Consider the following 21,591-nt stretch of genomic DNA (forward strand, 5'->3'; position numbering starts at 1 on the left):
GGGGGTTTTAAGAGGAGGTTGGATGAACATCTTGCTGGGGTCGTTTGACCCCAGTATTATTTCCTGCCATGGCAGGGGGTCGGACTAGATGATCTGCTCAGGTCCCTTCCGACCCTAGAAACTATGAAACATCTGAGTCTCAGGGTATTCTCGTTTTGCATTCTTGAATTTGTCAGCCTTCTATGAGACACTACAGTCATTTTCTCACAAAATGATACTTGCTGCCATACAAAAACTCAAGCTACGTACATCAAGGGTGGCAAACTCACCTGAGGCCCAGGTCAGAAACAGAGCACAGAGCTCTTTGCAAGTTAGAAGGAAAGCAGCAGTGGTCCAGTGGTGGGGGTCCAGGGACAGTGGTGACAACCATGGCCACTGAGGCCAAAGACCACGCACAGCTGTTTATGCCCTGCCACCCCCACACACATTGGTAGCCTGGTGGGCCAGATAGAGAGACTGCAAGTTGGATCTGGCACATGACCTGTTTAATTTTTACATCAGAATAACAACAGGAATGCAGGCTGACTAGTACATAGGGGTTTTTATCAGGTTATCCAAAACTTTAAATTACAACTGGGCTTAGGACCCTTTTTTATGTAAAACTTTAAATCCATCCTGCAGCCTGGAATTGGCATTTCAGCAGTCAGTCATGGCAGCTATACTAGATGCTTTTGTGTTAGTTGACCACAATTCAAATACCATATACCTTATTAGTCTTGCTGTTACAGTAGACACAGTCAGTATCAGGACACCATTCTGCTAAGTATTCTACAGAGTAAAAATTGTCCCTGTGCTGAATAATTTCTAATCTTATAGGACAAGAATCAAAAGTGAGTACATACGGATACCACTGGGGATGCTGCTTTATTTGGCTCGTGCTGCTTGTCATCCGCTTATCAACTCTTGTTTCTTCTCTAATGACTCTTTTTTTTCAATTTACTAAGGATTTATTTTCCCCTTTCCTATGATCCATCCTCCTTTTTTATGCTTCAGATTCTTTTACCCTCTGCTGAACAAGCCAGCATGGTTTACTTTGTGCCTGCAGCATATTTCCAGCATGGCTTCCCATTCTCTGAACTTGCACTGCAAGTTTATAAAGTGTTTTGGAAGCAGGATGCCACACGAATTCTCTGTATAGCTCTTTCCTCATACACCAGTGAAAAAGAAAGCAGAGAGCTGTGTGAGTCAGAGTTGGATCATTCCTAAATGAAAGCATCTACTGAGGCAGGCAAAAAGGAAGGTTTCCAGGAGAAACAGGCCATCATTAGGCACATCTGCTACACGTTTGTCCAACTAAAAACTCTAGCACTGATATTCTACCCTGAAGTCATTCGCTTTTTCTTCAGAGACTCCTACTGAGATTAACCCATAGATGGTTCGTGCTATTTCTGTACTAAATCTTTACTGCAGTCTTAAACTTCTTTTGGTGTTCCTGTTACAAATATAAAGTAAAAGATAAGCACTCATCTTTTTCCAAGTTGGAAGAAATGTCCTTCCCTTTTAGCCTCTCTATTTCTAACTGGTGTTGATAGGCTTGTATCCATGGGATGAATTCACCAAGCTCTAGAAGAAAGTATACTAATTTCAATCAATGACTAGCTCTACTTTTTTGTTGCGATTGACATGAACCAAAGCCAATTCCTTTGGAAGATTGTGTTGATTTGGTTGGTCTTTCAGTTGGTTCTGGAATTAGTAAATCTGTCGGGATGTTTGAATACCTTCTGTGTTGTCCTGGCCCTTACTACAGTACTGTAATTTAAATGTCCTTGAGACTGTGTGCAACTGCAGGGAAAATCTGTTTTAGGAGGATCTAGGAAGGTACTGTATAAATAGCATGTTGGATTGTGCTTTGTATGGTCATGCCAAACAGCCCAAGAGCTGTTTAAAGTTGCAGTGGCTTCTGAGGATAGCAGGACCTGGGAATGCTTCAGAGGCCTGAAATTTATTAAGTCTTTGAGTTCTGATGGGCACTGGAGCACTTACTACAAAATATGGTAGTATTTCAGTGCTAAATGCTGAAGAACATTTGTAAATTGGATTGACTGAGTGCTTTTGGTAACTGCAGCAAAGAAATCTGGTTGAGTCATGAGGTGTATTTAGAATTACCTCTTTTTGCTGATACTTCTTGTATATGGTAAACTACAGGCCAAGATTATTATTTATATTATGGCCACTTGTTATTCTGGTATTTGAGAAGAATTGATCCCAAGTGTTGATTTGACAGAAATGTGATCTCATTTCCCCAAATTTCAATAACAGAAAAAAGATATGAACACAGTTTCAATAGCCTAAAGAAAAAGGTCCCTGAAGAAGATTATCAGCTTTTTTATAACCTTTTTAAATCTTGTCATAATTCTTACAAGCTATCTCCAGGGTCTCTCCTGGAGTTAAGGCTAGATATTGAATGTAGATTGTTGCCACCTAGGGCTACATTTCTCAACCCATGGGTCATGACCCAAAAGTGGATCGAAGAATACATGGAAGAGTCACAAACAAATTTTAAAAATGCATCAACAAAATTTTAAAATGATTCTCCTTTAAAGGAGAAAAACATGGGAAACTATAGCTTTTCCCTTGCAAACTGTCAGAGTTTCAGCCTGCAAGGGGCTACTTGGGGGCCCCCCATGCCCTCCACTCCCTACGCACTCACCCCCTGCCCCACACATGGGGAAGTTGGGGCCTGGGGGTAGGGGGGCAGTGGGTTGAGACTGGCCATCAGTGTTTACAAATGGGTCCTGGTACAAAAAGGTTGAGAACCACTGACCTAGGGGATAATGTACAACAGGGTGAGAATAGCATTACAAGTAGCACTCAGAGACATAATAAGCTTTCTGATATTCATTAACAACATTAGATTTTTTTCTTTTTAGCACTCACAAGCATAGTTTTCTGTATTTGGATACATACAGCTTAACAAAATATCCCCAACACTCCTTTTTTCATAATCCCACTGCCAGCTGTTTTTTTATTTTGTGGGGTAGTTTTATAGATTCCAAGAAATAGAAGACAAATGGGTTTGACATCCTTTTTCAAGATGAGATTTGAAATGCAAAATACTTTGCGCCATGTAAAAAGTATTCCTTCAAGTCACTGGCAGCTATTTACAGCAGAGGTTCCCAACCCGCGGACTGCAAAGGTTTGGCTGCCAGCCCACAGGAGCCTGCTGGACCAGAAGTGACCGGCATGCTGCGGATCAGCAGCCAACCCTTTTTTATATTGAGTGTGGCAGTCACTTCTGGCCTGCAGTGTGCTGGTCCACAGTCGCTTTCAGTCTGTGGTCACTTCCAGTCAGTCCACAGTTTGCCGGTCCACAGTCTAAAAAGGTTGGGAACCACTGATTTATGGTTCTAATGACTAAAGCTGCTATAATCCTTGTACTGCTTGGTTGCTTTTCTGTCAACCATGCTCCAGCCTTCTTCCATTTAAGAACTACTATTTCTTCAGGTTTTATAGCGTTGGGTCCCTCTCCCCCTACTCATCCTCTTTAATAAATTGTGCTCAACTCTGGGAACAAGTGCAGATGACTTCATTTTCTACTTCAGTCAATTTTGTTCTTTTAGGCTATGTGCAGACAGTCGAACAGCTTGAGGCTAAATCACTTCAGTCTTTGCAGGTTTTTTCAGCTGCATGGGTTGAACCAATAAGCAAGTGAACTCGCATTTACTTTTCAAGCAGGAAAGGCAGCCAGATCTCTCCAGTGGCCCATACCAATAACTGGAGAACGTTAGAGCATGCCTCCCAGCTTGCTGGCCACTGCAGAGAGCTGGAGCCCTCTGATTCTCCACTGGTTGAGCAAGTGGGGGGGGAGGGTCTTTACTCTGCCCCCTTCATCCCCCCAGATGGGAGTGGGGGCTGGAGCCTCCTAGACACACCCCCTTCTCAGCCTTCCAGCCAGTTGAGGCAATAGGGGAGGGAAGTCTGCACTGAGGCTTTGCTCTGCCACCAGAGCAGGGAGTTAGGAGCCATGGTCCCTCCTCAGCCTGGGGCTGGTTAAGGGAAAGGGGGGATGGGAAGTTTGGCTCTGCCCCCAGAATTGGAAGCCAGAATTGGACCCGCTCCTCAGCCTCCAGGCTGGATGGGGGGAAAGCCCACAGCAGGGCTTGGTTCTGAGCCCCTCCCAGAGATGGGAGCAGGGCTGACGTCCCCTAGTCATGCCCTCTTCTCAGCCTTTGAATGGGCTGAGGAAAGAGGGGCAGAAGGGCAGCTTGATTCTGCCCCGCAAAAGTTGGGAGCCATGTCCCATTCTCAGTCTCCAGGCTGGCTGAGGGCAGGGAGTGGGGAAAAGCCAGCGCTGGGGCTTGGCTCCCCCCCAGAGTCAGGAGCCACACCCCTTTGTCAGCCCAGGGCTGGCTGGAGGAAGAAGCCTGTACCACATTTTGACTCCACCCCCCAGAGCCAGGAGCAGGGCTGGAGTCCCCTTGCCACGTCCCCTTTTCAGTCTCTAGGCCAATTGAGAGGGTGGCATGGCTTCCAGGTCTGGGGGGCAGAGCCAGCCCTGCTGCAGGCTTCTGCCTCTCCCTGCCCTCAGCCAACCCAGAGGCTGAGAAAAGGACGTGGCAAGGGGACTCCAGCCCTGATCCTGGCTCTGGAGGGTGAAGCCAGGCTCTGGTACAGGGTTCTTCCTCCTTCCAACCAGCCCCAGGCCAAAGCCAAGCGCAGGCTTCTCCTCTTCCTCCTCTCCCCCACTCTCTGGTCAGCCAGCCCAGAGTCTGAGAAGGGGGCGTGGCTCCCAGCTCTGTGGGGCAGAGTGCTGCAGATTCCCCCTCCCTTCCCCAGGCTGGCAGCACCCAGCTGAGGATCTGGTTCTTCCTCCCCCCCCCAACCACCAGTGCCCAGCTGGGGGGGGTCTGGTGCTGGGCTAGAGGGGTGAGATTTTTCCCTCTACCCTCTTCTCAGCCCCTGGGAGTAATAAGAGGGGCAGGGCAGACCCTCATTGGAGCAGGCTGCACAGCCCAGGGCTGGAAAACATCATGGGATGCTGGGGCACTGAGTTAACTTGAACCAGGAGGGCCTTTGGGACAGCAGTGCCATAAACTGGTTTGACCGAAATCAATTAAGTCTGATACTGCATCCAACCATGTTTATCTTAAACCAGTTTTCGCCATTTTGAAAGTGGTTCTGAATTGCTGTTCTGTTACAGGTTTAAACCAGTTTCTGATTACTTAAACTGGTTTATGTGTAACTTCTGTGCCTAGCCATAAATTCTAGCAAATACTATAGTGCCTAGAAGTAAACCTTTTCTGTGCCTCTCCCTCCTCCTCCTACAGTTTCAAGACCTGGTTCAGAAGTATTTTGTTCTGCTCCTTATTACCTTTCATTTCCTTCAGTCTCTCTTCCCTGTTCTTTTAATTGGATCTTCTTAAGATATTTTTAAATCAAAAGAAAACTTTTTTGGTTTTACTTTCTGTATTATATAATAAAACAGTGCCCCAGCTGCCATGGAGGTAGGCTTTTTATAAAATATTCTGTAGTACAAGGAAGACAGAATTCAAATCATTAGACAACTAGATGCTGTTTACATTCTTTTACTAATTAACTCATTCAAAAGTGTTTTAAAATTTCACAATCTGAAATTTCTACAAAGGTAAGGAGCAGCATACCAAAGAAGTCATATGTCTGAATCTAGAAAACCTTCATCTCCTAGTGTGCTGATCTCCTTTATTCCTCTGACTACTTTTGCTACAGCAATTGGCAGATGTTTTAAACTGTAACCAGGATTCCCAGGTAAAGTTAAAATACATATTTCTTTGACAGAGCACATCCCTTAAAGAACTGTGAATTTGACTAAAACTAAAGCTGTGGACTTCAACTGACAGACCTTTTGGTTGTCCAGAAAATCATTTAAAGTATTTTTTGCATAATTCTGATCCTTTAATTTTTGCTCTGATTGTTGTTGGGGATCTACCTAAATCACAGCTGAGGTTTGCAGTGCAGCAGCGTCTTTAATCTCGCTCTTTGCACCAAGGCTTCACCCCCCACCCACCACCCCTAGTTAGTGGCTGAGGGGCCCCAGCAGCCCCACCCTTTGCTTCTGATCGGCCAAGAGGTAAAAACTGTGTTATTAATTATTGGGTAAAAAAGGGAAAAAAGTAAGATTGGAGGTAATACTGCACCACAAACTTCCACCATGATTTAGACAGATCCCTAATCATTGTAGACGCAAGTAAACTATTAACAATATTATGAAATTGTGTCAGGGATAAAAAAAACCCATAATAAACACTTTTTTGCTAATCAAGTTTGTTTGCAGTCCTTTCTTTAAAAACAGAAAAGTTTACTCATTTCCGTAGGTAATTGCTTTCATACAAGTGTTTGTATCAGTACTTAAAGCAGGGCTGTCCAATTTCTAAACAGCTAGGGGGCTACAGTCCCCAAGGGCCATTCCAGTGTCCCAGTGTACCTCCACCCACTGTACTGCACACCTTGCCCTAAACTCCCTGGTCATGGGGTCCCGAAGCAGAATGCTGTAGCACTCTACCCACTGGGGCAGGAAGCCAAAGGGAGCCCAGAGACCCTGGCTGCTGTTGCAGCTGAAGCAATAGGGAGAGCGGTGGGTAGGTAGAAGCTTGGGGACTGCAGTTTAATCCCTTGTGGGCTGCCAGTTGGACAGCCCTGACCTAGGGTATGACTGGTCTAAACTGGGAAATTTTAATGGCACAGATATGTTAGCAGGGAGTATGAAAAAACCAAATGTGTGCAAATAGTCCTTTTGTCTTCCTATAGAGTATTCCATTCATGGCACTGGTTTATGGATTTTTGCCAATATATACTGTCTGTCTACTAGAGGGATTTACTCCATTTTTATCATGTATATCGAATTAAGTTTTTAAGCAGTTAGAGATGTCTAACAGGCACACTTCAAGGAACAGTTTTCCTGTATTTTCTTACCAGTTCTCAGCAAGCCAGTGGCCATTTTAAGAATCTGTTTCACATTATTTTCCTTACTTACAGGAAGATACTAAAATAAGGAACCTGGACTGGGAGATGAAATCCAAGAGGCAGTAGATATAGGGAAGAAGAACTTCAGGTGGGGGTGTTAATTGCAGGCCAGATTGTGGAAGCAAAGCCAAATTAAATGAAGAACTAGGGAAGGCTGTCTACCTAGTTCTCTACTGATGACAGACCTGCTCTGGGATGAAATGATTTTTCTAGTCGTGGTGAAAACTGTATTCCTTAGGATTCATTGTGGAAGGTATGTAGTGAATAAGATAGGGAAGCTACAAGAAAGAAAAATGTTGTGATGCTGCGTAAGTAATTTATCCCACTATCTTCACAGGTAGGCCCCTATTTGTATGCTCCTTGTTTTCTAGCTGAATGAATTGAGGTGCTGGGGCCTGTTTTACAGAAGTGCTAATCACCATGACTGCAGCTGAAGGCAGTGGAAGCCATGGTTTTAAATATACAGGGCACATCTACACGAGATGTTTACTTCAGTTGCCTAATTAGCTCCACCGTAAATGTCTTGGTGTCTGCGTATGAGGCCCTATTAAGCCACAGGAAACTAATAAACTCAGCAGCAAGATAGAGCTTGTATTTGTATTACTGCATATAAGTACTATCCTGTTGCAGATTTTTTGTGCACAGCAGTGCTGGCTGGGGCACAAAGGTGCTTCAGTGCAGAGGCTGCCTGCCAGCTAGACCCACACTGGAGCACCCTCATGCCCCAGCCAGCCCCTCCACTGCACATTGAGCTGGGTTGGCGCAGCCCCAGGCTGGTAGCCTGACACCACTCCCACCACCACACCCAGGCCCTCTGCCAGCCATGGTTGCTCAACATACTGCGGTCCCCGGCACACGTGTAAATGTGGTGCCTGGGAACAATAAACTAATGCAGTAAGCACCAGAGATTATTGTTTTGCCTTAATACCAATGTATAGATGCACCCCAGAGTGGTAAATAGTGCTAAGAGCTGGGCAAAATCAGGTCTTGTCTCAAATTTGGTGTCTAAAATGAGTGAATCCTTGTCCATTGTTAGTGAAGTGAAGACAATTTGCTCTCATTTTTGGGAGTGTTGTAAATAATATTAACTTGTATTTATATTAGTGTATATCATAGAAAAAGCCATGGGGAAATTGATCCTTCTGTCTTCAGATCAGGGCTTGTATAGTGTGTTGTAGGTCAGGAGGGGGGCTCTGCTCACTACAAAGCATGATTATTGCTAATGCACAAAGCAATCCCACTTGGCTCCTTAATTAGCACTATTTCTAGATTGTCCTCTGAGAGGGGCATGTCCCATGATTTGCTGCTTCTGTGTTGAGACCACCATGTTGAATGGGATCAGAGGCAGCTGGAGCTGTGCTATGAACTGGTTAGATTAGGAAACATCTGATCATTCATCATTACTACCATCTGTTTCTCCTTCCCCTGACAGACAGGAATTCCTTTTCCCTTTAAACTTTACTTCTTCAAGCTACTTCTGTCTCTGTATTATATTTCTCTGCTCCACTTCCCACTCTTCTGGAATACTTCTGTTCTCTTACCATTTCCTTTCCTTGGCCTGCAGAAGAGAGCTTGCCCCTCTGCCTGCTAGTTTAAGCACCTACACAATGGTAGGCAGCTAAAAGTATAGCCAGCTCAAAGGATATTTCTGCATCTCTTTATCAACTGAGCATTGCTTTTGCTCACAGAGATACTTCCTTAACCAACTACTTGTTTTAGGAAGAAGTGAGGAAACCTGGTCTCCTCCCAAGTAAGGAACTAACTCAGCAGTAACTGAGATTGGGTGGGGAATCTGGAGAAGCAGGCCAGTGTGGGAGTCAGAAGAACTATTATGGTAGTAAAGGCCAATGGATGAGGGGAAGAAAGGCAGCTTCAGCACCCTCAGATATCTTGGGAGGAAAAAAGTTGCACTTCAGACAAGGTAGCTTTCCCCAAAGGGGTAAATCCAGGATGATAACTTTCCCTTCAGAGAAAATAAGTTCTACTGAACCATTAATGTCCTCTGCTGAAATTTTTCCCACTGGCAGGTTTTGTTCTCTTCTGAGGAGCATGAGTTGATGTCTTCATTTGGATGGTGATGCTCTGGAGCAGTCAGTTGCCTTCATCTTTACTGCTCTAGTTCAGCTAAATTATAATTTGATTCACAGCCTCAGGGAGCATTGTGTCAAGAACCCCTCTTCCAGCTGTCTTCGGAAGTCCAGAGGGATGCCTTTTGAAATTCTTCGAACAGTGATATTCGGTCAAAGGGTGTAGCTTCCTCTGGTGAATGAAACTTCAGTGTCCTTGTCACCTAGAAGAGGGGAAATTAAGAGTCTGAATTTGGTCTGTCAGAAGTTTTCTATCTCTTCCTCACTGTTCTGAGACCATAGTAAAGAGACCTGCTCTTGTTTTGGGCCTGGTTATTCAGTCCAATCTTTTCACTGGGAAATATCTAGCCCAGCAGTCAGTTTTCCATTCAGTGCAGCTATTGCAGATGTGCCATGTTCAAAAGAGAAAAAGCAATCTAAAGGCAATGCTTCAGTAAACAGATTATAAAGATGGTTCTGGGAAAAAAGTCAAGGTACAGATACAGTATGTAACATACATATGGTCGCAGCAGAAGTATCATTTGTACCCAGAAAAGAGGATATTTTCCCTGTCACCAAGTGTGATAAACTTGGAGCATGTTGCCAGTTTATTTCCCACTTTTATCTTAATTATTTACATTATTTTATTGTTTGCAACCAGGTTTGGCTCAAATGAAGTTCATATATGTTTGGACCATGAAGGATTTAAAGGAGCAATGCTAAAAGGCAGGGTAGAAACTTTAATGCTTTCTTGAATTTCTGTATGGTTATAGCAAAGCTAGTGGCAAAACCAGAAAGGGTAATATGTCACCTTAGCAACATGCAGGTGATTTATACAGTTAATCCAAGCAGTGAGCAGATAAGAGTTGAATCTAATAGGATGTCAGGGAGGATAAAGTCAAAGACATTGATTCCAAAATAACATCCCTTTCTATACTATCCTATTCCCATTACTTAGTCATTATTATACATTATTCAAATGTATGCAAATAGGGCAGGGAGCAAAAAGCATAGCAGCAGGTCAGGCAGGGGACGAGGGAAAGGGGTTCAGTATGACACTTGGGAAGGTATAGGGCTTAATTTGTGGCATGCCTGCCAAAAACATTGGGCCCACTTGCTTAACATGATAGCATATAAATTTATTCAATACAAGTCAGTATAAATACCCTCAAACCCTAAAGCATTTTGTAAACGTGTTATGTCTAAAACTTGTCTGGATATATTTTTTTCTTTTTCAGGATGCTTCATAACATTTCCAAACTCTTGCCATTCTTCTTCTAAAACCCTTGCCATATTTTAGCTTCACATAACTAGTTATTTAATAATACTTTTGTCTTTACTATTTACTGTTACTACAGTCTGTATTCTTTAAGCAGTTTGAATTTTCTTAAAACTTTCATGGGCAACAAGCTTTCATCTGGTTATTGGTGAGAGACAAAGGGAGAGAGAATGCAGTTTATAATGAGGTAGTGGAATATTTGTTATATATTTATAATCTTGATTTCATTGAGGGCTCTTCAGGAAGGAAACATTGACTCCCCAGGTAAGAACAACCTGGCGCACACTTGAAAGACAGGTGGGAAGCAACTTACTTCAAGGACTTATTATCCTGTCTCCAGTGAAGATGCAAGTTTTGTTTTGCCAGACTGGGAGTCTGGTGATCAAAAGAATGCTAAACTGTTAACGCCTCCTGTGTGGATGGAGGGGGCTGCTGGTTCTCAGGAGCTGTCCAGGACAACAAGCTGAAATAGTGTGCCTCTGCAGAGAAGTTGTAGGAGTCCTACGTACTAGGGCCCTCAGGTGGAAGATATAACTAGGGACCTGATAAGCTAGATATGCAGATAGGTTTTACTGGTTTGTTTGGTGTTTTTTGTTTTGTTTCTTTTAATCATCTTTCACTTAGGTACATTTAGGTCTGCAGAAACAGTGCTTAACTTTAAGAAAGTTGTTTGCTTATTGAATACTACTGTCTCCGCATAGTGGCATGCTCTCTGGGCTGAGTGGGGCTGTTCTCCACAGCGAGCTGGCCCTTCCCCTCTGCTCCCTGGCTGGAGCTTGGAAGTGGCTGCAGGCATCTGCCTGGCTTCCCTCCCTCCTCTCCCTGTCCCCTCTGCCTTACACAGGCACACAGCATTAGCCAGCAGACCACATGCTGGCTATGGTCCATGCTGTGACAGATGAGACAAAGGCAGTATCAACAGGTAGCTGGTAATATCCCTCTGTTGTTTTCTTAATGGGCTGATAAACACTGAATTAGGGATGATAAACACTGTGTTATCAATTCCCAATGCTGGGCTTGTTGGGCAGGGTCAAACGGGGGGGGAGGGGGGAACCCCTCCCTAATCAGAGTGTCCTGCCAGGGCCTGGCCATGGCTCTCTCAGCTCAGTACTGTGGAAGGGAATAAAGGGCTGCTGTAGCACCCCCCAGCTTCTAGCCTGCGCCACTACAGGCATATGCCAGCATTTTCTCAGTCTAGAGGGAATATCTGTCTGTGTACAAACTGATTCAGCCTAGACAGGTTAGTCTAACCTGCAAAGATTGAAGCAATTCAGGCTCAGGCTTTTTGAATGTCTGTCTTTGCATTATTGTCTATTTTATTCTTTTGTATATAAAGGATGCATGTCTACTTCAATAGTAGGGTTGGAGTGTTGTAGCTGTGATGGTCCAGGAAACATCCAAGAGGCAAAGACTTTTTGTGATATCTTGTATATCTATAATTGGGAGAGCTGTTGGACAGGCTTTCAGGCTTATCTCAGGGAAGACCTAAGGAAGAGCACTTGATGCCTGAAAGCTTATCCAGCAACTCTCCCCAAATTTGCAGTTGGTCTGATGGAAGATAATTGAAAAAAAAAAATCCTTGCCTGTCTGCATGTATACAGTTATCCATAGCTTAACCACTTTTTAATTTTATAGCAGTGATGAAAATATTTTCCAGAAAGACATTGGAGCATTTAATGGTAATAAGAAAGAGATGCTTACTTAGAGCTTTCAGTTGTCTGCTGAAAATGGCAGAGAAACCATGCCTACAGTCTTTACCTTAACCTTATTACTTCAAAGAAACTAAAGCAAACAGGATAAGACCTAATGTTTTTACCAGGTCTGGGGTGAAGAATAGTACGTGTGTGCAGTGGAAATTAAAAATATATGTATATGTTTAGTTAGCTTCCAGTATATTAAACAAATCTGCTTTGTGTGTGCATGTGTGTCAGAGAGAGAAAGTAAGTACGCTATACACTTTCAACTTTTTGATCAGCTTTAGAATAATTGATTTGTAAAATGAGCCTTGTAGAAGGCTCAAGGATTAAATATTTTGGGAGGGGGGGAGGAAGTATTACACAAGATGCTTTTATTGAATTGAATGAAACTGCTCATGAGCTACTTACCTCTGTATGCAGTTAACAGATGTGCTACTTCAGTTTACTGTATCACAAGCATTTAAAACCACTGCAAGTAAAGAGCTCCTTGTTTTTTTGTACTTTTCCCCCTCATTTTTTTGGGAACAATTTAGAATAAAATTGAAGATGACCACTGAGAGCCATCGTAGTAATATCACATGCATGACAAGCTCAGTAGTCTATTCAAGTGAAAATGTCTTTTAGAAATATGTGGCTGTGGCAGCAGTTTCCAAACAGTGTCTCAGGGAGCCAATCTGCCATCTGAATCACTGGTTAAGTGAATGCCAGAACTAGAGAGAAGGATAGGAAAGAGATTTCAGGGATTTGCTGTAAGAAGGGATTTGGCTTCTGAAATACGGTGAATGAGGATATTTGGAAACTGAGTTGAGATAATATCTTTAACTGACAGTTCTATCAGTCTTACTGGATTCTATCCATCTTTTTCATAAAATCATCGGAACAGTTGTCCCAACCAAACATAAATTTTATCCAAACTCCTTTGCAGTGAAAAGGAGCAGAGAATAAGTGGGGGAGAATGTAAAAAGGAAAGAATTTAGAACATTGAGAGGATTCTGTAGATCACCCATGTTGAATCCTGAGGGCTTGTGAGGTAGGTTTTAAAGTAGGTAATAACAAATATAGAGAAGTTTCTCTTAAATAATCTGTAATGCAGTTCCAACTTTTTAAATTCAGTAGCTTGGTTGAGAGGGCTCTTTTACTTCAAATTCATGCATGTTTGCTGCTAATTAGGCAAAATTCACACCACAGAATAAGAACAGAGAGGACTCTGCACTCCTAACTAGCTGTTCTGGACAATTAGGATCTATGGGACGGAGAATGCTTGAGACCTTATGTTGGCAACCTTACATTAAAAAAAAGTATTTTGAATATTCTGTGGATGCCTTCATCTAGGACTTACCTTGACAAGCTAAAATCTTGAGATGCCTTGATGCTAAAAATTATACTCCCCTACCATATATGTGGCTGTGGTGTGAGATAAGCAATTCTGTCCTTGCATCTGTGCATGAGATAAGAGGCAGGGAGGAATTTTTCATGTCTTTACTTGGCCTTCTGTCAGCTTTTCAGAAATGACCATAGATATTATGTTATGTTTTCTGGTGTGCCAAGTCAAGTCATTCCCGAGGCCGGACCAGATCATCGCACCTTTGATCTAGCAATAACTTTCCTCCATTTTTCCTAGTCTTTTGCAATCCTTATATACTCAGTCAGTTTTAGTCCCATTCGGTCTTTAATGTTGGTGGTCCAGCTTGTCCTAGGTGTTGCACTTAAAAAGTGGGTTTTTAAACCTAGTGCTCTAAGAATTGACACAATACTCGGTTGATGAATAGCAGAAAGGCTTGCTTTAATAACTACCAACAAGCTATTATCTTAGCTGCAGAGATCTTTACCCAGTGTAGGAAGGAAGCAGTTCTTGTACAGCCTCACAGCATGGATCCTTCACTTATCAGCTGGGTGGCAGGATGTCTGCTTTGTCTTCCCTGGAATGCACACACCTTGCTGGCAGTTCTGTCTTGCTTTATACTGTTTAATTGTATAGCTTCAAAGCATTTTTCCTTGATAGTTGACCGATAAAAGTCTGAACAAAACAAAGAGGAAAAGGGTGACCATCATATTACAGCTGTTAAATTGCCTGGCTCCTGTTTTAGATTTGTCTCGGTGTGAAGACTTGTGTTTCTCTGTAGCCCCTACAATTATAGGTTAATTACAGGTGATGGGCTTTGAATGGTCAAACAGGATGCTCAGAGGTGTTACTAGACCTGTTTTGGGGTATTTGTCTATCAGTGGGACAAACTTACAATTTTTCAAATTTGCAAGTGATGGTCTGTTTACCAAACTCCAGACATACGTTGAATGGTTGAGACATTTATAACATCTTAGACATTGGACGCCTGTTTTGAGAAATGTGAGTAGGATGCATTTGTCAGTACCGGGCATCCTTCCCGTACCTTTTACAGGCTTCTCTTGAAATACATATTTATTCTTTTGTTTTCTTTAGCTACTAGGTCAATTGAAATGCATATGTAGTTTCCTTGCCTTCACTGGCTCTCTTAGACATATACATAAATGAGCGTTTCGAGTCTCTGTTCACAATTTTAACCATCACTTATTATTTTATAGCATGGGTCTCGTATAGGGTACTGCAACCACTGTTTCGACACCTAATGTATTGCAAGCCATTAGTGGAGTTTGATTTTCTTGTGGCAGTGTTGTTACCACAGTTGAGTCTTGACCCAGACATTGTCTTGCATTTTTTTGCAAGAGACACTGTCCAAGCTTTCACAGTTTTCATGTGCAGTACTAGGTCTTTCTCCTCCTCTTCATTCATCCACAGCACCCTGCAGGATTGTGTTCGTAAGGTTGCAAGTCCTTGTTACATGTTTAAACCACTGCCTCTTTCTTATGATTTCAAGTAAGGATTTGTATTTGTTGACTTCATCTGATTTGATGTTTTACAGATTCATATGTTTTGTGTGCAGGGTACGGTGTGTGTAGAAGTCTTCCGAAGCCCCACATTTCAAAGGTCTCTTCGCTTTTCCAGTGCTCAAGTGAATGTCTGGGGCTCGCAGCAATAGAGAGTTGTTAAAATTACACCATGAACACCCCAAGGGCCTGCTACCTGCTGCTGCTGCCAGCAGTGGGGGGCTGTGTGCCATGGGGGATATGTAGAGGGGTCCCCACATACCCCAGCCCTCCCTCACACCCCACAAACCCCACACATACACACATCCTGCTCACCCCCTTTCCACAACTGTCCCCCAGATACATACCCACAAGCCTGAACATACCCTACAACCCCCCACACACAGCCACACCCCCTCACAAACCCCACAAACACACACCCACATATATACCACTCACCCCCCACCCAACCACACCTCACATACTCCCCCAACACACAATATACAGGAGTAAGACTTTTATTTTCAGCTATAATACAATCACTTCTGTATACACTATGCAAACGCACATAAATCAGGACAAAAATTTTTTTTAAATGAAGTTAAAATATGTTATAGTAAATATTTGATTTCTAGTATATGATTTGGCGGGGTTTGGGGTTCTAAGATGGCAACCTCTCCCCCCCAAAAGGAGTACTTTCTGGGGGTAACAGGAGGGACTTCCAGTGGTTAGGGGTCAAGGTTAGGGGACTTCTGGACCCAAGATGGTGACCAGGGAATGGGGCACCTGTCAAGGGACAGGGCTCCTGTTGCATCCCTTGACAGCTCAACAAAGCTCATTAAGCAGCCCTCCAGCTGAAATAATTGCCCACCCCGACACAAAGCAACCTTATAGCTGCTCAGATCAGTATAGGAGAGGTAGCATAAAGCTCCTGTACCTCTGATCCCCACTTTACTAAATGCTGTTCAAGTTGATCTGAAGATCAAGCCTTTCAGCCTATGAATGTTGTCCTCATCTGCTGCAGTCTTCATTAGACCAAAATATTTATCTCATATTTTGCCTATATCTTGAGATCACTTCGTTGTAAGGCAGCCTGATAACCAAGCAACTGTGTTCTAACACAGTTCAAGGAACTTTTCAGCAACTGTATTCCAGCAACTTTTCCAGCTCTCTCCCTGCCACAGGACCCTGCCCTGGTATCACAAAGGTGAATTTGGAAAGCAGGTTGAGATTGTAATTCATAATCTATACATTAGTTTGCTGCTGCTTTGTTTAGGCCCCATGACAAAGCCATGTGTCATCTCGTTTAACTAGGAAAAATTTTCCATACTGAAAAAGAAGTCACATGATTTCCTTCCTTCCTTTCTTCCTTGACAGTATTGTTTTATGGGAAGTCCTTCTTGTAAAAAAAAAAAAAGAAGGCAGACATGTCAGTGATGCCTACTTTCTGGTGAAAAGATGCAACCCCTTTTTTCCTTAAAAAAAAAAAAAAAAGAGAGAGATCTAAATTTAAGATGCATATTACATACCAAAGCTACGTGATAAAAAGTAATTGCAATCTTTGTAATGAGTTGACTAAAATTCAATCATATTTATGTTAAACTTTTTTCCATAATATTGTCCTTTTTGAGGGAGGAAATGCATCTTGTACACTATGTGTCTTATATAACAGAAAATACAGTGTATAACCTCATTTCTGTTTCCTCTGTTTTGTTGATAGAAGTGAACACAGGGATCTCAAAGACATTTCAATAATATTTTAACTGAGCAGTGGAAAATTAAATTTGATAATACAGTGTTTTTTGTACTTTATTTGAATTTGTCCTTTGTGCCACTGAGCAAAAAACGTATTTTGGAACAGAAATTGTCCAAACTTGTACAAAATGAAATGCCGAAACTGCTTTTTACTGAAATGAAATTCTCTTTGCATTTGCCAAGAAAAGTAAGCAAAATGTTTGCTGCAGGATTGTTTGGTAGTTTCGGAGTGGCATGGCACCACTTCCTTGAATGCAGAGTTCTGATGCAGTGTTTCCTGGGGCACCAGCTGCCAAATAAAAGAAAATATTACCAAACTTATAATGGTCATGCATCACTTCATAAATTCTGTGATGGATTATGTTATTGTGTAGCATTATTTTATCTCTTTTGACTGTAGGTGTTTTATGCTTATTTACAAAACCTATTTTTCACATTTTTTAGAACCTATAACTAGGATAATATTGCTATTTCATCCATCTTCCTCCTCACCTACTATTTAATTTTACAGTCTTCTCTCCCCTAGCAGTTTATTGCTTTCAGATTATTGTTTTGTTTTTAATAAGGGCTTTGTGTTTACCTTTGAAGCCTTGAACAATGAGCATTTTTTGAACATCAGTGATTCAGATTTACTGTTTGATAACCACTTGAATTAATCTTATTCCATCATCAGTACTGGGTTAAAGATGATAATTTGAATTAGAGTTGTCCATGATGAGGGATTTTACATACTTGAGTAAAGTCCTTTATTAAGCATGTATTTAATAATCTGTATTGTAGGACTATCTTTCCTCATTACCTTTATCTTTCTCAATTGGAGTTGTATGTTTAATTTTCATTTAATTGTGCAGAAGTAAAAACTATTTAATCCCTTGATAATTTTATGTAATTAAATAAAAACATCTTTGTAGACACTGCATTCATTCAGTTCCTTAAGTTTCTCAAAGTTATCAAAAGCCACCAAAGTAAAGAAAATTAGAGTAAAGATTTAAATAGTTATTTTAGCAGCAGTTAAACCCTTTTCTCCCCCAGACTTCCAGTTGTGGGCTATTTTAGGTCAAGTATACTATAGAACTACAAGACTAAACCCAGGGTTTTGAAGACCTCATATACAGAAGAGCCTTCAAGTCTGTTGCATGTTCCTTTGATTCTTCCTGAGACCCAGAACACCACCATGACAATTCAGTCTTGCTTTCCAGGTACTTCTTTTATATGCAGGCTGGTATGTACACAAAGGCAATATTTGCTCAAAACATATTAGGATTGGGAGCAAAACTACTGAAACAAAATGTTGGGAAGCTAACAAACCAAAGCAATAGACCTGTTCTTTCAGGTTGAATAGTCCCACTTTTTATGCTACCGTTTCACTGCCATTGCTTATAAGGGAAAATCTACCAAATGCTATGGATAAGGGCAAGGAAGCAGTTCACTGGAAAAACGGAGCAGATACAGATCTTACTTTGCATAGATTCGTGCAAAATCTAGTTATGTTGCATATACCATCCTCAGTCTAAATGTGGATCACTGGGTACTGCCTACTGAAGTCAGACCTGTTGTAACACATCTTCACATGTTGGCCAAATTTTGTTCCTTAGTTATCTGCCACTTGTCAGCAAGATTATGAACATCAGTGCTAAACTCGAGAATATATGTTAAGTTATGGAAACATTGTCATTGAAACAGAGAAAGGTTTCTAACCATAGGACTTCAGATTTCTATACAGACCAAAACAGGAGAAGCTTTCTAAAAAGTATTAAAAAACAAAAACTGGAGTATGCATTTAAGGTTGAAGATATAGGAGAGAAAACGGATATAATGCATATAGTGGTGTAAATGTACAAAAGTATTGGTAAAGCATATGACAAATAGTGAATGAACTGCTGTAAAGGATGACAGTCCTCTACTGAATCCAAGATGGGTCTCTTGGGTGTCGTTCTTGATGGCTTTTTTTGGATACAGTAGGTTTTAATCTTAGCAGAACTTCTTTTTAACTATAATTTTGTGAAAGCAGTCCTGAAACCAGAAATAAACTGCAGAGTTTTTTAGGGCACTTTCTCAACTCTTGCTGAAATTATTATAATCAGAATTTCATTATTCAAAACACTCTGCAAGCTTGTTTGTGGAGAGAATCTCAATTACTTTATATATACCAGCGATTGCCAATTTTTCCATTCAGGATGACATGTTTGTATGCTTCTAATCATGCTGTACATCAGAAATTTTGCCTTTTTAGCTTGTCATTTGTTGTCTTCATAAATTGTCCACAGTATATTTATATTTAGTTTCTTACAGCATGTCAGGGTTGGGTTTTTTTTGTTTTTACCAGTCCATTGTTTTATTTGCATATGTAACTTTATATTCCATTTCATTCTCCTGTTGTCAGTCTTAATCTTCCTACATTATCTCCTATTTTGTATCACTTAGAAAAATAATTTGTGTTTAGCATCTGTTACTATGTAAATTTCAAAGTTTTACTTTGCATTTCTAATACCCTTCTTTATCTGTTTTAGCATCTCCCTGTATTCTTCCCAGTGTTCTTTACTTCCTATTTTCTTGTAAGTATAGCATATTCTATTTTTCCCCTCAGTTCCTTATTGTCCTGTTTAAGAATGTGGAATTTATTGAAGCTACATCTCACTTCTGAAGAAACTATTTTAATTATCATCTAAATTTAGTCTGGCTTTTTCATCCCCCTACCAGGGGTACCTGATATTTGTCTAAAAACATTTTGTGTAATATCCTTTCACATGCACCATTATTTAAAATTCTGCAGCTTTTCCATAATAGTAATAAATTTGATTTCCACATCACATTTAATCATATTGTGGCCACTTGACTCTGTTCTGTTTCTAATTTATTTATTCTTCTCTGTTCAGTAGTTGGAATCTGATCTGGACAGGTGGGTCCCTGACAAGTTTCAAGAAGCAGTCATTTAATTCATCCATCATCTCTGTCTCATCTGTACCACATTTTGAAACTGTTTCTAAATGAAAATCAGGCTGACAAATATACATACACTCAAAATCTTGTTAACTATGCCTATACATCTTTTACATTATAAAATAGTAATTCCAATGTCTCACTTTTACGCTTCATTCTTTCAGTCTTTTGGTGCCTTGGCTTGCTCTCCATTAATTCTTTCCCAGAACAAGAAGTAGCCTTATAGACACATACTGAATGTGCAGCTACGCAAGGCCTACATATCTTTGTAAGTCCTGCTGTGTGAGTTATTGATAATCCCAGCATGCATTTATGAAACTCCCAACAAAGCTGTTAAATCCCTTTCCATTTTAAATGATTAGGTTTAGAACCCCGAGTCTCCATTGCCTTCCAGCAACAAACTTGTCGAAACTTACTTGCGTTTCAGCTGCCAAAATTCTCACCAATTTCAAAATGATAGTTGCATTATTTTCACTTCCTGCTAGAAAAATTGTTCCTACTTCCCCCTTCAAAGCATCATATTAACCTTATCCTACCATCTTTTTCTCCACCTAAAAATGCTACCAGCAAAAGTTACAGAACCCATTTTGGACTGCTGTCCACCCTGCTTTGCACGGTGATGTACAAAGTGTCAGGGTTGACCCTGTCTGTACTAAAGATTTAGACACTATATATAAAAACTGTCTTGAATTTTTAATACCCATCACCATGGGTGCTTAACCTGTTTCATTTGTCTCATTCTTTATGGAATTTGCTCTAACTCCTGTTTTTCCTCTGCCATTTGTAGTTTCCTAATTTTTTAACAATGAACATGTATCTCCGCAAGGTAACGTTCTTTATTAGTAATCTGAACTGGTCAGACACAAAAGTTTCATATTTGTACATTATTATTGCTTAATATCAGTTATTCCTTTAAAATGCTAGGGGTTTTAGGCAGTGATGTAACTAGGGGTAGGCGAGAGGGACACCAGTCCCAGGTGCCAGAACCACCTTCCCACCCCTACAGAGTCTGTGACCCAGCAGCAAGAGCACCTCCACAGGGTTGCTCTTATAGCAGCAGCCAGTGCATGGACACTGTGCTGTTACTGCTGCAGGAGCAAGGGCTAGCAGAGCACTTGGCGGTGGGAGCTGAGAACCCTTTTGGAGTTCACAGCATGGGTAAGACCCCTGTACCCACACACTCTGTCCCCTGGCTCTTGGAAGCTCCCTCTTCCCCACCACTCTCCCACAGGGTTTGCCCACGGTGCAAAACCTGCTTGTTTGCCTTTAGCATTTGGTAATTGCTTTATCATTTCTTCTGCTTTTCTTTAGCTGTTATTGCCAGTTGGTACATCTTTAATTTAGATACATACAGTAGTTGGAAAAGAGTCCAGCAGTCTACAAAATCAGCAGTTGCTTGAGAAGTAGACTAGGGTGTTGGATTAGAAGACAGATTTCTTGTCCTGGCTTGGATACTGCCTCGTTCTTTGGGCTCAGGGAAGTCACCAGCAGCATATATCTACACTGCATATTCCCTGAGGTGGTAGGGCAGGGGGAAGTGGAGGATCATGTGTTAACATAGTAAAATCTAATCATATCAATCATTTTTGTCCCGTGTCTGTAAAATCATTGCCCCTAGATCTCCCTGCATATTTTTACCCTCATTTCTGTGAAAAAAGGATTTTAACCATTACTGCAATATCTGAACCATGTGCCTTTCTCCACTTTGGCATCTTTACTGCTGAATACCAATTAGGAACTTACAAAACGCACATACATGCGTGCGCACATACTCTCACATATACTTTTCTGTAGCTCCCACATAAACACATGGGCACTGCTTTGGATGTGGTTCTGGGCAGCGGGCAGTCACACAAAGCTCTGGCCACTTGGTTCCAAAGGAGCTGGCTTGACTAAGGGCCAGGGTTGCTGCAGAAGCTGAGGGCATCCATGCAGACAGCTCAGGTTCTGGGAGTTATGAGCGGAGATCAACTCCTACTCTCCCCTGAAGGAACAACATGGAGAAATTTTGGCGAGAGGAAGTTCAGTGGGTATGCTCTATCCCAAGTGATGTGATCAGTGAGTTACTTTACTA

At 41.6% G+C, this 21,591-nt stretch overlaps 1 protein-coding gene across 3 annotated transcripts in view; it reads left to right on the top strand.

Moving 5' to 3' along the window:
* Nucleotides 1-21,591, top strand: part of CDYL (chromodomain Y-like) — a 160,524-nt gene that overhangs the window by 116,462 nt on the left and 22,471 nt on the right. For 2 of the 3 annotated variants that reach the window (XM_019542788.1, XM_019542804.1), the window contains one exon: nt 19,088-19,132. The exons of the other annotated variant lie outside the window; for it this stretch is intronic. In XM_019542788.1, coding sequence (XP_019398333.1) covers nt 19,088-19,132 — 45 coding nt within the window. The remainder of the gene's footprint in view (nt 1-19,087; nt 19,133-21,591) is intronic. 3 annotated transcript variants of the gene reach the window in all.

The sequence above is a fragment of the Crocodylus porosus genome, unplaced genomic scaffold, assembly GCF_001723895.1.
Source record: "Crocodylus porosus isolate Cpor-Errol unplaced genomic scaffold, CroPor_comp1, whole genome shotgun sequence".
Classification (NCBI taxonomy): domain Eukaryota; kingdom Metazoa; phylum Chordata; order Crocodylia; family Crocodylidae; genus Crocodylus; species Crocodylus porosus.